The sequence below is a fragment of the Euphorbia lathyris genome, chromosome 8 (assembly GCF_963576675.1).
Source record: "Euphorbia lathyris chromosome 8, ddEupLath1.1, whole genome shotgun sequence".
In the NCBI taxonomy this organism is placed as follows: Eukaryota; Viridiplantae; Streptophyta; class Magnoliopsida; order Malpighiales; family Euphorbiaceae; genus Euphorbia; species Euphorbia lathyris.
In genome coordinates, this window is record NC_088917.1 from 69,094,588 (window position 1) to 69,108,097 (window position 13,510).

At 39.0% G+C, this 13,510-nt stretch overlaps 1 protein-coding gene across 1 annotated transcript; it reads right to left on the minus strand.

Moving 5' to 3' along the window:
- Positions 1–1,280: 1,280 nt before the first annotated feature.
- On the minus strand, positions 1,281–5,787 carry LOC136202723 (PHD finger protein At1g33420-like). Its single transcript, XM_065993521.1, has 5 exons — positions 5,071–5,787; positions 4,673–4,799; positions 3,909–4,124; positions 2,604–3,218; positions 1,281–2,314 (listed from the first exon to the last, which is right to left on the minus strand). The coding sequence occupies exons 1-5, from the start codon at positions 5,387–5,389 to the stop codon at positions 1,573–1,575; spliced, it is 2,019 nt and encodes a 672-aa protein (XP_065849593.1). The 5' UTR covers positions 5,390–5,787; the 3' UTR covers positions 1,281–1,572.
- Between the last annotated feature and the right edge of the window lie 7,723 nt (positions 5,788–13,510).

The window sequence follows — 13,510 nt, forward strand, 5'->3', positions numbered from 1 at the left end:
TTGAACCCCCATGGCAGCAGCGTTTTTTTTAATTTTTAGACTCAAAACTACGTAGTTTTAGTGGTTCTCACCATAAGGAAGTGTCCCACCTAAGAGGAGGTTCTCACTTGACCCTCCCCTATGTATTGTGGTTTAAACATAATAGATGATTAAGTAAACAGTAAAAGTATATGATTAAGTCCTTTAACTATTAAGATTTTAGGATTAAACTCACAAATTTTTAATATTTTAAGAATTAGGTTCATAATCTTTAATTTCACAATATATTGAACCCTTATTAAGGGTTTAAATACTGTTAATGAAAGGTTCAATGTGTGTTAAAATTAAAGATCACTTAAATAAATTATTTAAAATGAATTGCTATTTACTTCTCCTAAATTACTAGTTACGGTCCCCTATTGGACAATTTTGTCCTTTACATTTTTAAAAAAAAACTGTGAATGGTTTCTCTTTTCCGATCAAAATTGAAATTCTGAAAATAATTGATGAGTTTCAACCCGAGAACTCCGGAGATGGATGATTACAAGTCGGAGAAATTGGACAAGCTACATTTTTCGTGAAAATATACGCTATTTCCACTAGCTGGTCACAGAAACCGCCTGGCAATCAAAGAAACCGCTTAGCACTACTAGAAAATTATCGAATAGTATGGAATATTTCGTCACAGATCATCTATTTCTGTCGGTAAATTGTCTTGATGACGGAATTTGTGACGGATAGAAACCGTGGTTATTTTGATTGACGCAAATATGAGCTTGATTCGGGATGTTCCAATCATAGAAATCGATCACAGCTTGCTTTTCCCATGGTTGAAACATTCCAAATCAAGTTCATATTTGCGTCAAAATAGTCACGGTTTCTATCTGTTACAAATTCCGTCAGTAAGATAATTTAGCGACGAAAAAGACGATCTATGACGGAATTTTCCGTCTTGTTTGGTAGTTTTCTAGTAGGCGATCACTGAAACCGTCTGGCCATTGGCCAGGCGATTTCTGTGACTGCCTAGCCATTCACATTTCTCCAATAGAAAACGGTAACTAGTAATTTGAGGGCAGTAAATAGCAACACCTTTATTTAATGATCAAGGTTCAATTCTTAAAACCTAATTATAGGTTTAGCCCAATTTAATTTTAACCATACATGCTCATTTTTCTTATCTAGTCATCATTTGGTCCACTCCAAATTTAATCAGACATGCATGTTGATTTTATTTGAAATTTATCAAAGCAACAAATGAATCTCACATCTAAATTTAAACACATTAGTTGCCAAATCATGGATTTCCTTAAAAACGAAAAATAAATAAATAAATAATCTGTAGAACTGTTCAAGTTTTTTTTTTTTACATTTTTGGAACTTATTAACAATGGAGAAATTTATTACTTAAAAAAAAACAATGGAGCAATTTATTGGAAAGAGAGACCATCTGCATTGATGCACATTATAGGAGGCCTGTTATTTACAAATTCATTTTACGCCTGGAGAACTCAGAAAACATTTACAAAATAAAAAAATTTCACTGAACATCAAACAAATTTGCCACTCTTTCCGCAAGATGTTGCAGCCATTGCACTACGCACTAGATTTGACTATACATCCATGACAAACGAACTTTGCAGGAACCGAATCCCAGTCCGGGATGCCAGAACACCGTGTGTGCTGCCAAACATTGCAAACATCACAAGCCAACATTCTTTCTCCGTCGTCATCTTTAGCACCACATCTGCAATCAACAGTCCATCTTTCCATTCCTCTCTCCATCCTGAACTTGCTGAGGCTGCTTTTCCCGGGACACCTGCCCTTCACTACCACGAATTCGGTCGATCCCAACAAGAGTTTGACCTGGGTGGAATCATCAACACCACTATAGCCAACAATTTCTTCTGCTTGAAATCTTTTATACATCAGATACACTTCTTGAAATGCTTTGGATACTTCCAGCTTGAGGTCGGACACAGTAGCATTTGAAGGAATGATAACTAATTCCACTGGGTTGCTGGGTGCAATTTCTTCCATCTGATCCATAATTTCCACATTGCATAAAAGGCAAATAACCGATGCGTTTGTATTTGATGAAACATTTTCGACCGGATACTCTTTCACAAATTGCTTGCAGTCAAGGAGCTTTTCAGATGAATTAATAGCATGTTCCCTGGTTGCTTCAGTTCCGTAACTCAAAATAGTCCTCGGGTACAGTAGGCATTCATAAAGAAATTTCAGGTCTAGCATGAGGCTTTCTTCAGAGGGACTGATGACAGGAGAAGAACCAATGCCAACTGTGATACCATTTGAAGGAGGATTACCAGGCTCGAGCCTATAACAAATTAAAATGATAAGATACAGAAACTAAATATGAAAGAAACAAGATGCTCCCAATCTGAGATGAAGGCATGTATTACAAACTATTGCACCCTGAATTCAACTTCTATGTGTTCCAAAATTACTTGTTGTCTTAAACAATTATCCCCATATACATCATTTGGTAAAATTTAAAACTTTTCAAAAGTAAAATGTAAATTGAAATAATCTTCAGATACTTCAATTGTATTCCATTCCCTATAAAATTAATAGGGCAACATTAAAAATGTGTTTGTGTTACTGACCTGTACTCAAAAGCACCAGAATTGGGATTGCAACGGGTACAGACAGTCAATCCATCAGCTGCTACCTTCCCTCCAAGTTCCTTAAGACAATGGTCAAGGAGCTCAGGAGAAGCCACCTTGCAAACAGCACCTCTAAGAGCACGCCAACTTACCCAGGTTGATCCCGATACTGCACGTAGAACTCTAAGCATAGCATCTTCAACACGTTCAACATCACTCTTATTCCAAGAGGATGAAATCACCGTGCAAGTATGATGTTTCTTACTGGTAGAATCTTCAACCTTTGATGGAGACTTGTGAGCATCATGGATCAATCTAATCAAATAACAGAAGAGATCCCTTATATTTAAAAGCTCATGGTCCGACAAAGATTGGTACAACACGATTATGTCCTGCAATCGACAGCGTGGTTTTCGCCCCTGAGAAAGGAACATGGACAAGGGTATGTTGGAGAGTGTTTCCACAGCTGACTTATAGGTATCAAGTGTCATAGCAAAACTACCAGCACCGAATTCGTAACCCCAGTTGCCATACCATGGATGGCCTTTGGTGATGGCATGCAGAAGTCTGTACTCCAATCCATACTTCTTCGATACATCCATTACACTGACCTTTCTGCGTAAAACAGGAAATGCAATTAGGCTGGAAAAGTTAATAATTTAACTAGGCTATAAAAAAGTAGATACACATACAGCTAGACTTGACACGTATGTTTGTTTCATTCTAATATTACCAACAATAATATCCAGTAGATATAAGAAGCAACAAACATATTAAATTCAAAATGTATAGTGGGTCACAATTGCATATCAAATTGAAACAAATCAGAATAAACAATATTTACCAGTTCCTTACTCCAGATCACAAATTAAATTATTTTCACTTATTCTTGAGAATTCTTTGTTCTCATTTTTTAAAATGAAGTATGATGGTTAGCTACTTGAATCATAAAATAATTATTATTTATTTTCAAAACTGTTAAATAACTGAATATTCTATTATCAAATTTCAAATATAAATAATGAAGAAGTTCTTCAAAATATCTAAAGTTCGATTGAAAAAAGCCATCATATTCTAGTTACATATTGATTCAAAGCTCAAGTACTTCAAAATATCTAAGTACTTGTAGAATTTAGCATAAAACTCACAAGAGAGGACTAAATACGACATTTAAAAAAAAAACACCCTAAATTGTAAAAGCGTATTAACTTTTAGAAATTCAAAAGTCATTGTTCCTATTGTCTATTATGATCTGATCAACATTAAAAGATTTTATGCTACAAGATCAATAATAAAAATCCTAACCTGACTACAAGGGTTTTGCATAATCGATCCCAAAAGTCCATGATATGACATCCAGAAAGGATTCTAGAGCCTCCTTCTCTGCCATTGACCCTAAGTAGGTGACCATAACCATTTGCATGTACGACACCATGTAAAAGATGCGAAGTATCTTCTAACTGGTGATACACCCAGTCTTCAACATCATCCATGGTTGTTGCATGGTTGCATGTTTTACATCTGAAATGCAAGGCTCAAATAGTCCATCAGAACCCATGCAGAAAACAAAACCAAAACTCTAAATCTATAAAAGATAGAGATTAGCATGCAGCATAATCTCTTCCATAAAGAACCAAATCAATATATGGCATCAAAACTCAATTCTGCTAACATAAAACAGACTAAAAATATTTCATTTCATATCTTATTATCTTTAAACAATAACTTGATCCAATAAAAGTACTCCAACTTAAATATATTATAATATTTAGAGGACAACTATAGCTAAACTGATTTTTTTTTAAATTAAGAAAAAAAAGTGTTTAGAAGATTGTATAAGATGAACAGATGCAAACCCCTAAAAAGTCGACTCTACCTAAACATGCGTTGATCGTCGAAAGATAACAATACATGATCACATTTGCATAAACAAAGCTCATAGCATTGAAACCAGAGTCTAATAATCAGAGATGAATCATTGAACAATGGAACACAAAGCTAGTCCCATGTTATTGATACTAAAAAGATTTGATTTTTTTTTTCTTTTTGTAATAACCAAAGGTTCTGACCTCAATTCTGAGACATGCAGAACATCTCCACAGCATGTGCATGGTTTATGATATCCACCAATGGAATTACCATCAGCCTTAATTATAAAATGGTAACGTTTGCAGCATACTGGATGCCCACTCCAACCTATAAATTAGCGTAATCATTTTTTGAAAATCAAAATAAAAAAAAAATTGATGAGAAACCATGATTCCAATTTATTTATTTTATGGTGATTCCAATTTTCATTTGTATTTTATATAAACAAGCAATTCCTGATAGTGAAACGCGTGAAAACTTTAGTGTTAAATCGCTACGTTACGTTCATTCAATTCCCACATTTTCCCGACATATGATAAAAAAAAAATATTGTTTTAATTTTAACTCGGGTTAGCTGACTCGGAGTGAGTTAACTCACCTACGACTCGGCAGTGGTCGCAATAAACGGATCTGGATTTAGCAACATCCTCCTCCACGATATCCAGAGAGACCACCGCCGGGGTAGAATCAAGGCCTTCAGTCATATCACCGACTCGAAACGAGATCTGCCAAGTCATCAGATGAGGGAAAAGCGTAGATGGAGGTGGGAAAAGCGCGTGCTCCGTCAAAAACACCTTGATGTTAGATCGGAAAGGGCCACGGGGCGATTCGAAGCCAGAAGGGAAGGTTAAAAAGTCACATAGATCGGCGGTGACTCTCCTCTTCATTCTCTTCAAAGGCCTCCCGTTGACAACCATATCAGCGGTGCGTGGCGTCAGATTGAAGAGCGCGTGGGGGTAGATCTGGGTGTCTAATACTCCGGGTAATACAATAATGTTACAGATCTGGCGGGTGAGCTGACGTAGAGTGATGTAGGAAGGAGGTTGGAAGGACGCGAAGAAGATAGAAAGGGAAAGAAGGAGAGAGAAAGTTGGATCTAGGGTTTTCTGAAACTGTGATCTGAGCTGAAATTACATGAATCTCCTCGTCATCAACAGTGATCAGTAACTGGTTTTTAATTTTAGATTTTGATTTGATTTGATTTTATGATTATTTTGTATTAATTTCTGGAATTGAAAATCTTTGTCTGAATTTTTCTTTTGCTTTTTCTTTTTTCTTTTTTTATGCGGTTTTCTTTTTCTTTTTTGATAATAGCTATGTAAATGCCGAATGACGTGGCTATTAGTATGAAAATCTTATTCAATTAGTTGTATAGGTATATACAACTTCATCCACCTAATTTTCAGGAATAGTGCATCTTAGTCAATTGATTGTGGGAAAATATTTGCTTTTTAAAATATTAGGTAAGATAAAAAAAAAATGTTAGGAAAATGAAATATTTTTTAGTGTTTGACTAGAATGTTGTTAGGACACCGGCTATCCTCGTTTGGTGTTTCATTCCCAAAGAATAGATGTGTTTTGTTTACACTAGTTAGAGATGAATGAACATTTAGAAGGGATGTGGAAACGACTGAAAATGATAGACGAAGAAGAGACACAGATAGTGATTGATGCGGATAGTGAAGATACTACTACAAATGCCTCGAAAAAACTGGTAGGGAGATTACTTTCTTCGAAACCCTTAAATATCCAAGCCATGGCGAATGCGTTCAACTTTATCTCGAAAACGAATAAGGGGTTTTAAGTTACTAACTGTGGGGATGGTCTTTTCTAATTGAATTTCAATTTATTAACGATAAAGAACGAATACTAAAAGGTTCGTCATTGCATTATGATCCTCGGTTGGTGATGCTTGCAAGTATTGGAGGGGTTGCACAATTGTCCCAAGTCAATATGAATCTCTGTGGATTTTGATCTGTATGGGGGATGTACCGTTAAACTGCAGAACCATGGAGATGATCATTAAGGTGGCGAGCCAAGTGGAAGAGGTAGTAACGGTGGATGCTAGCAGTGTTGATAATTGGGCGAACTACATAAGAGATTGTGTTATACTCGATGTAGCCAACCCTCTCATGCGAGGATTGAAGCTTCGGATATGTTGTGACATGAATGTGTGGATCACTTTTAGCTATGAAAAAATCTCCAAATATTTGTGTGGAATTGTGGGACATGTCCATGAGGATTGTGATAAATAGTAGGAGGAAGACATGGAGTCTAAGTGGCATTATGGTCCTAATCTTAGGGCAACTCCTTTAAAGTTAAGGACAATCAATTGTGGCTTTGAAACAAAGTATACAAAAGCTAGTTAGAATCGAAAACCCGTATATGCTTACAGCAAAGGCCCTTCATCGAAGAAGCAACTATTCGATGAGATAAATAAATGTACTAGGGAGCAAGAGGAATCTGGGGCATCTAGTTGGACATGAGTTTTTTTAGTCTAACTATCCTTTGAAGGTTTAGCATGAAAAATAGGATTAAAGGTAAGAGGTGGACTTTCGCACTCAAGTTGGATATGAGTAAGGCGTATGATCGGGTTGAATGGTCTTTCTTATATAAGATGCTTATTCATATGAAATTTTCGGATAATTTAATTAAGCTCTTTATGATGTGTGTTTTTACTATTTTTATGTCTTGTGTGATCAATGGCCAATCAAATGGGTGGTTACAACCAACCGGATGATTGAGACAAGGAAATCCTATTTCCCCCTACTTGTTTCTTATATATTCGGAAGGGCTATCTACTAATATCATGAGAGTAAAGGTTGATGGAAAGTTACACAGAGTTAAGATAACTAGAAACAGTGCTAGTATCTCTCACTTATTTTTTGTTGATGACTCATTAATTTTTGGTAGAGCTACTATTTTTGAAATTACTATCATAAGGGATCTTTTGAAGGCTTGTGAATAAGATTCAGGGCAAATGATTAACTCTGAGAAATCAGAAATGTTTTTTAACGAGGTTTCGTTGCCTTAGCGTGGTCAAATAACTTATGTATTAAATGTCAACGAGATTAGGGAATTCCCTAAATATTTGGGGTCTTCCCACGATCATCGGGAGATCAAAGAAGGTTGTTTTTGCCACAATAAAAGAAAGAATCCAATGACGTCTGAATGGGTGGAAGGAGTCTTTACTTTCAATTGATGATAAGGATATTCCCATCAATCGGTAATCTAATCCATACATCAACATATAATGTCTTGTTTTCTCCTTTCGAATAGCCTATGCTCTAAAATTCAAAGCTAGATATTTTCCAAATGAGGACTTACTTTTCTCCAAATTAGCCAATAATCCTGTGTGGTTTGGAGACGTATTTGGAGTGCCATGGACATCCTAAGGCTGATGTTAGGTGGAAGGTGGGTGATGGTAAGTCAATTAGGGTATGGGAGAACTCGTGTGTGCCTAATTTAGATGGATTTTGTATAAATTCGTTTTTGGTCCCTGGGATTGGTGAGTTAAAGGTTGCAGACTTGTTACTTAAAGAGAGGAGAGAGTGGGACATGGATAGGCTCCAAGGATGCTTTAGTGAGTCAGAAGTAAAAGCAATCTGTGATATTATCTTACCTTTAGAACTTGTGACGATGAATGGATGTGGTAGTAGTCTAAGGACGATATGTATAGTGTGAAGTCATGGTATCACGTGGGAACAGGCTTAGGGAATGCTAGAACGACTAATGCTGGGTGGAGGAAAATTTAGAGTATGGAGATTTCACCAAAATTGAAGTTGTTTATCTGGAGAGTTTGTGCGGGTTGTATACCAACTCGGTCCAGATTGCTTCAGAGGAGGGTCCCTGTTACAGTAAAGTGCCCAGTTTGTATGGACGGGGACGAAACAGAGACATATTTATTCACAGATTGTTGTTTTGCAGGTGATCTTTAGCTTGTGGCGGGGATGGCTATTCCACAACCTGGAGATTTGTCGATCGATCGATGGGTGCTACAGGAATTAACGAGTGCAGCCCCAAAGATGTGAGTCAGACTGTGCTGCGGATTACATGCTATTTGGGAGCATCGAAAAAGAGTCTTATGGCAGGCAGAATGGCGGCCAACGGAACTGAGCAGGTAGAATGATGGCCGAAGCATGGTTTTGAAGCTTCTTAAGATCATCCTCTGTCCATTCAACCTCAGCTTTAACAACTGACTGGCCAGCAACAACTTTCACAGGTACAAACGGGCCTTAGACTATAGATAGCCAGGCACTCATGTTTGTAGCTTGAATGAAGTTTTTCATCCTATTCTTCCAAAAGGTATAGTTTGACCCGAAGAATAGGGGAGGCCTGGTAATGGACAACCCCTCAGGTAATATCTGAGTTGTCTGGTTTCCAGGGAGAAACCGAGTGCTGTTTTCGCCCATGGTATGGATCAACTCAAGGTTGTTAGACCTTTAGTAATGAGCTTTTAAGTTCTGATACCACTTGTTGGTCCCTTGTAAGGTTGCAAATATAGTTCCAAGGGGGGGTTAGGAACTATTTTACCTTTTTTTAAATAATTTGGGCAGATTTCTTTTCTTTAAGAAAAGTTTATCTAACAGCGGCGCTTAGCACTCAGCAAGACACTGGCTTAGTCAACTAGTGACTAAGACAGCTTCGTTGCTTAGATCAGGAAATAGCACTTAGAGTCTATTCCTGAACCTTCTCGTTGGTAGCGCACAACTCAGCTTGACCTCTTTTACTTGGTCAGTTTTAGTTTGTTTTAAGCAAGTAGTGTAAATAAGGATTTAAGGTTTAGAAATACTTCACTCAGCAGATTTATCCAGGTTCGGCTTCTTCTAAGCCTACGTCCTGTCCCCGGAACACTTTCGAGATTTCAAATCCTCTACTGAGCTCTTTAAAGGTAGAGCCTCAAACCTTTTACAATATCAGCAATTGAGTATGACAAGAGTACCTTCCTCTATACTTCTACTCAATCCTAATCTCTCCGCTGAGTACTTAAAACCGAGTACTCAGCCTCTCCTTTCTACTTCTAGAAATGATAAAGATTTTGTCCTAAACAACAATTGCTAGAACACCTTAGATGATTGAAAAACAATCACTCTAGACTTTTACACAGATATGAAAATGTAGTGTAAGAATTTTGCTTTGCTTCTTGCTTGCAGAACTTGTAGAGATTTGGACAGCGTAATAGCTTGATCAAGTTCTATGTATTGTGAAGCTTGTGATGGCACTATTTATAGAGACGTCTGGCCATTTGGTCATTTCGAATTTCGAAATAACCGTTGGAGGAAAACGGCTATGTGTCATTGTCATCCTGACTTGCACAGAGCTTTTGGCCAATCACAATCGTGTATCTTCTGTCCTCGGTCAGCACAGCAGATGGTCTCTCCTTTTATGGTAAAGTCAACTGGACAGCATACTGTGTCGTCTGAACTTTGCTAAAAGAGGAAACACTTTGTCTGGAAGTTTTCCTTTGCCGGTCTGCTGTCTTGTACGCTTTGTCGAGACTACTCAGCAGCTTCATTGTGAAGTTGTTCCTGAAGGTCTTCTAGATCCTTCCGTTTGCTGAGTTGCGTTTTTGTCCAAAACGACAACGTCTTGACATACGCGGGCCGAGTGTACTGAGTTGTTTGACTTGGGCCTTGGCTTTCGTATTGGGCTTGGGCCTTCCAATCCTTATGACTTATAACATTTATACTCAACATTGAACAAGCACATTAGTAGAATAAATCAACGCATTTAAACTTAGTGTGTTTAGAATATGTATTCTAATTTATACTTAAACAATTTTGTCAAATCAAAATTATGTGGAAAGGTGTTTCAACAAACTCCCCCATTTTGATGTTGGCAAAACTGTTCAGCAAGGAACTCAGTATGAGCTCCCCCATGATAGTTGACCTTTTTAATTAAGTGAACTCCCCCGTAAGGACTGAACTACTGACTTAGTTTTATTCTAAACATTCTAAGGTTTAACTGAATAAGTCTAAGATCAGATTTCAGGTATAGGTCAGCTTATGGGTCATATTCTATTTTACTCAGTATTCAGCGGAAGTAATGTATAGTGACAGAGCGCGCTGAGCAAATTATTGTTCAATGAGTTCTTTATCAGAATGTTTCATAAGATCATAGTATGATGTCAAACATGTTATCAGCATATCATTTAGTCAATAAATATTATAAGTGTTAAGCATAGCTGATATAAACGAAGATACATAATAACTCAGTACTTAATAGCATATATCATAACTCAGTATTTGAATAAGAAAAGGAAGTATGATATATTGATAGAAGTCAGCAGTTGCACAGCAAAAGAAATAAATTAGCACATATAGCACATATTGCAAAAATTAAGACCTAGCCTAACTATTTCTTTTTCTTGCCCTGTGACTGACTTCTCTTGTACTGACGTTGCTCATGCTGAGCTCTAGCAGCTTGCGCTTTCTCCCCCGTTTTGTCAACTTCAGGGAGCTTAAACGCATCGGTTAAGACAGCGCGAGTCAGTTCTTGTGAAAGCTCTTTGAGTTTGTCAGCACTTTCATTGACCCCATCAAAAATGCCAACGCCATCAGCGGATACTTCGACTGGTATATGAAGATCAGTAGCACTGAGCATATTCACACTGAAGGCTTGTGCTTTGGCTTGCCAAATGAGAGCTTTAGTGAGACCAGCAAAGACTTGGTGGAAGGTTTTTAAGAGTGCTGAGTCATAATGATGACGCTGGATATTGTTATGACGGATGTGAGTGAAGGATTGCCGTGCAAGAGATAGCAACTCATTTTGCTTCATCGAGTCAGTATCCATCTATTGCTTGTTGAGATTAAGGAGCCGGATGGCCTCACCAAGTTGCTCGACTGAGCACTGACTATAGGATACCATTTGCTCATTTGTCTTAAGTTGCTCAGTATGAAGCTGAGCAAAGAGCATCTTGAGTTCTGAGGAAGTGGCATAGTCAGTGTTCACAGCAGACAACTTCTGAACTTGCTGATGGAGTGAGTTCAGATGTTGAATTGTTGACAACTGTATCTCTACCAACTTAGCAATTGAATCCTGCTTAGCTTGCTGGGCTTGTAATGACAGGACGACATTCAGCAGATCCTTGAGTCCCTTGACTTCGTTAAGAAGTAGAGTGACTTGAGAGAGCTGAGTTGCGTCAGGAATTGAAGAACCAACAGTAGGCGAAGCGGAATGTTGAAGATCGTGGATGAGTGCTTGCACTGAGTCAATGAGCTTTTTGCCGGAGTCAGTGGTATCCCGATGTACATCAGTATGACCAGAAGAAAGTGGGGTGAAAGGAGTACCCTGGTCAGTGACTGGATGACTTGGCTCAATCTGCACTTGAGTTGGAGGTAAGTTTGATTGATCAGCAGAGAGGTTGTTGATGATGGAAGTCATAACCCGAACACTGTCTGTGCTGACGGCAGAGGGATGAGGAGTCAGCATTATGCTTGAGGAAACAGCATGGGCAGTGCTTGGTTCAACCTGACTTGTAGAAGTGGTTGAAGTGTTATGCTCGGCATGTTCCTGTTGAGAAGAAACAGAGGCTTGTTTTTCCAACGGCGTTGTAGTAGAGGAAGTTGAGGGCCATTTGAAAAATTTTAATTGGACTGTAGAAGGATCCTTTGTTGTCTTGGAGAGGACAAGTTCAGGAATGGATGGTGGTTGCACAAGAGGGTCACTGACTATTACCTCACTGGCCTTAACCAGTTTTCGCCTTCTACGTGGTGGAGTGGTATGATGAGCAGGTTCTATTGAGTGAGTAGGAGAAGGTTCCTTTTGCTCAGTCTGAATCTGGTCAGCTTGCTCTTCAACTTGTTCAACTCCCGCAGCCAACTCAGTGTCAGTCTGCACAGCTCCACCTGCTAACCCAGGGTCAGCGTCCTCAGCTTCAATTTCGCTGGCATATTCTTCAGACTCCTCAGCGTCATTCTGACCGCTGGTTTCATCATCTTCTTCTTCTTCCTCAGTATTATCTCCATCAAGTTCTTCCTCAACTTAGGAGATGAAGTGGTCATCTAACTGGACCTCAGTTCCCTCAGCATCAGTGCCTTGACATTGAGTGAAGTGAGAATCACCCGGTACAATAAAATCCGCCGGTATGACGTCGAGAGGGGCTAGTGTTGAAGACTTCTGCTTCTTCTGAGGGAGCTCAGCAGCTGCCTCAGTGTTAGACTCATCTTGCCTGCTTCTCTTCTCAGCTGACTTTCCAGCTGACCTCTGCCTCTTTGCTGGAGACACAACATTAGGTGTCTCAGCAGATTTTCTCTTGCGAGAAGCTGGGGCCTTAGTTCTTCGCCCTTTCTTAGGCTCAGCTATAGTCTCCTCAGTCTGATCAGCTTGGCTAGCAGCAGCAGCAGCTTTTCCTTTCTTCAAAGGCTGCCCATATTTCAGTGCCCTCGGCGAGGCAGCTGTGATTTCGGTTCCTCTGAAAGATTCCTCACCTTCAAGGTCAATCTTGTGGTCGATGAGGATCCTGGTAATGATTGATCCCAACCTCATTGTACCCGTGCTGCGTAGGAACCCAGCAACTAGGAAGACCAGCATATTGATGGGGGTGTACGTCAGCATGTGCCATATGAAGCACTGTTCAAAGTTCGTTGCTGGGGTCGTGCAGTTTATCTTAGGGTAAATGAAGTAGCTCAGCAGGTAGTGAGCCATCTTTTGGTGCTGTCCCATTGAAGATGCTGAGATCTCGCCTGAGTGACCCTCAGGTTTGCAGAAAGTATGGACGTAGTCGGTCTTGTCCTGATCTCCAGACTTCCTCAGCCTCACTCCCTCAGTTTTAAGTTGGAGGAGATTTCCTATGTACAGAGGGTTGATGAAGATCGTCTTTCCTTTTACTTTAGCGCTTAGATAGTCAGGGGAGTCATTGGCAACCATGAGATTGTGGTAAAACTCCCTTACCAGGTCAGGATACGTTTCATCTCTGACGGAGAACAGCCCAATCCATTCGTTCTTTGCAATCCATTCGGCAAACGGTTGTTCATGTTGGATGAAGTGCTCAGAAACCCATCTGGAGGGCTCAACTTTCCATTCGAGAACACTTTCGA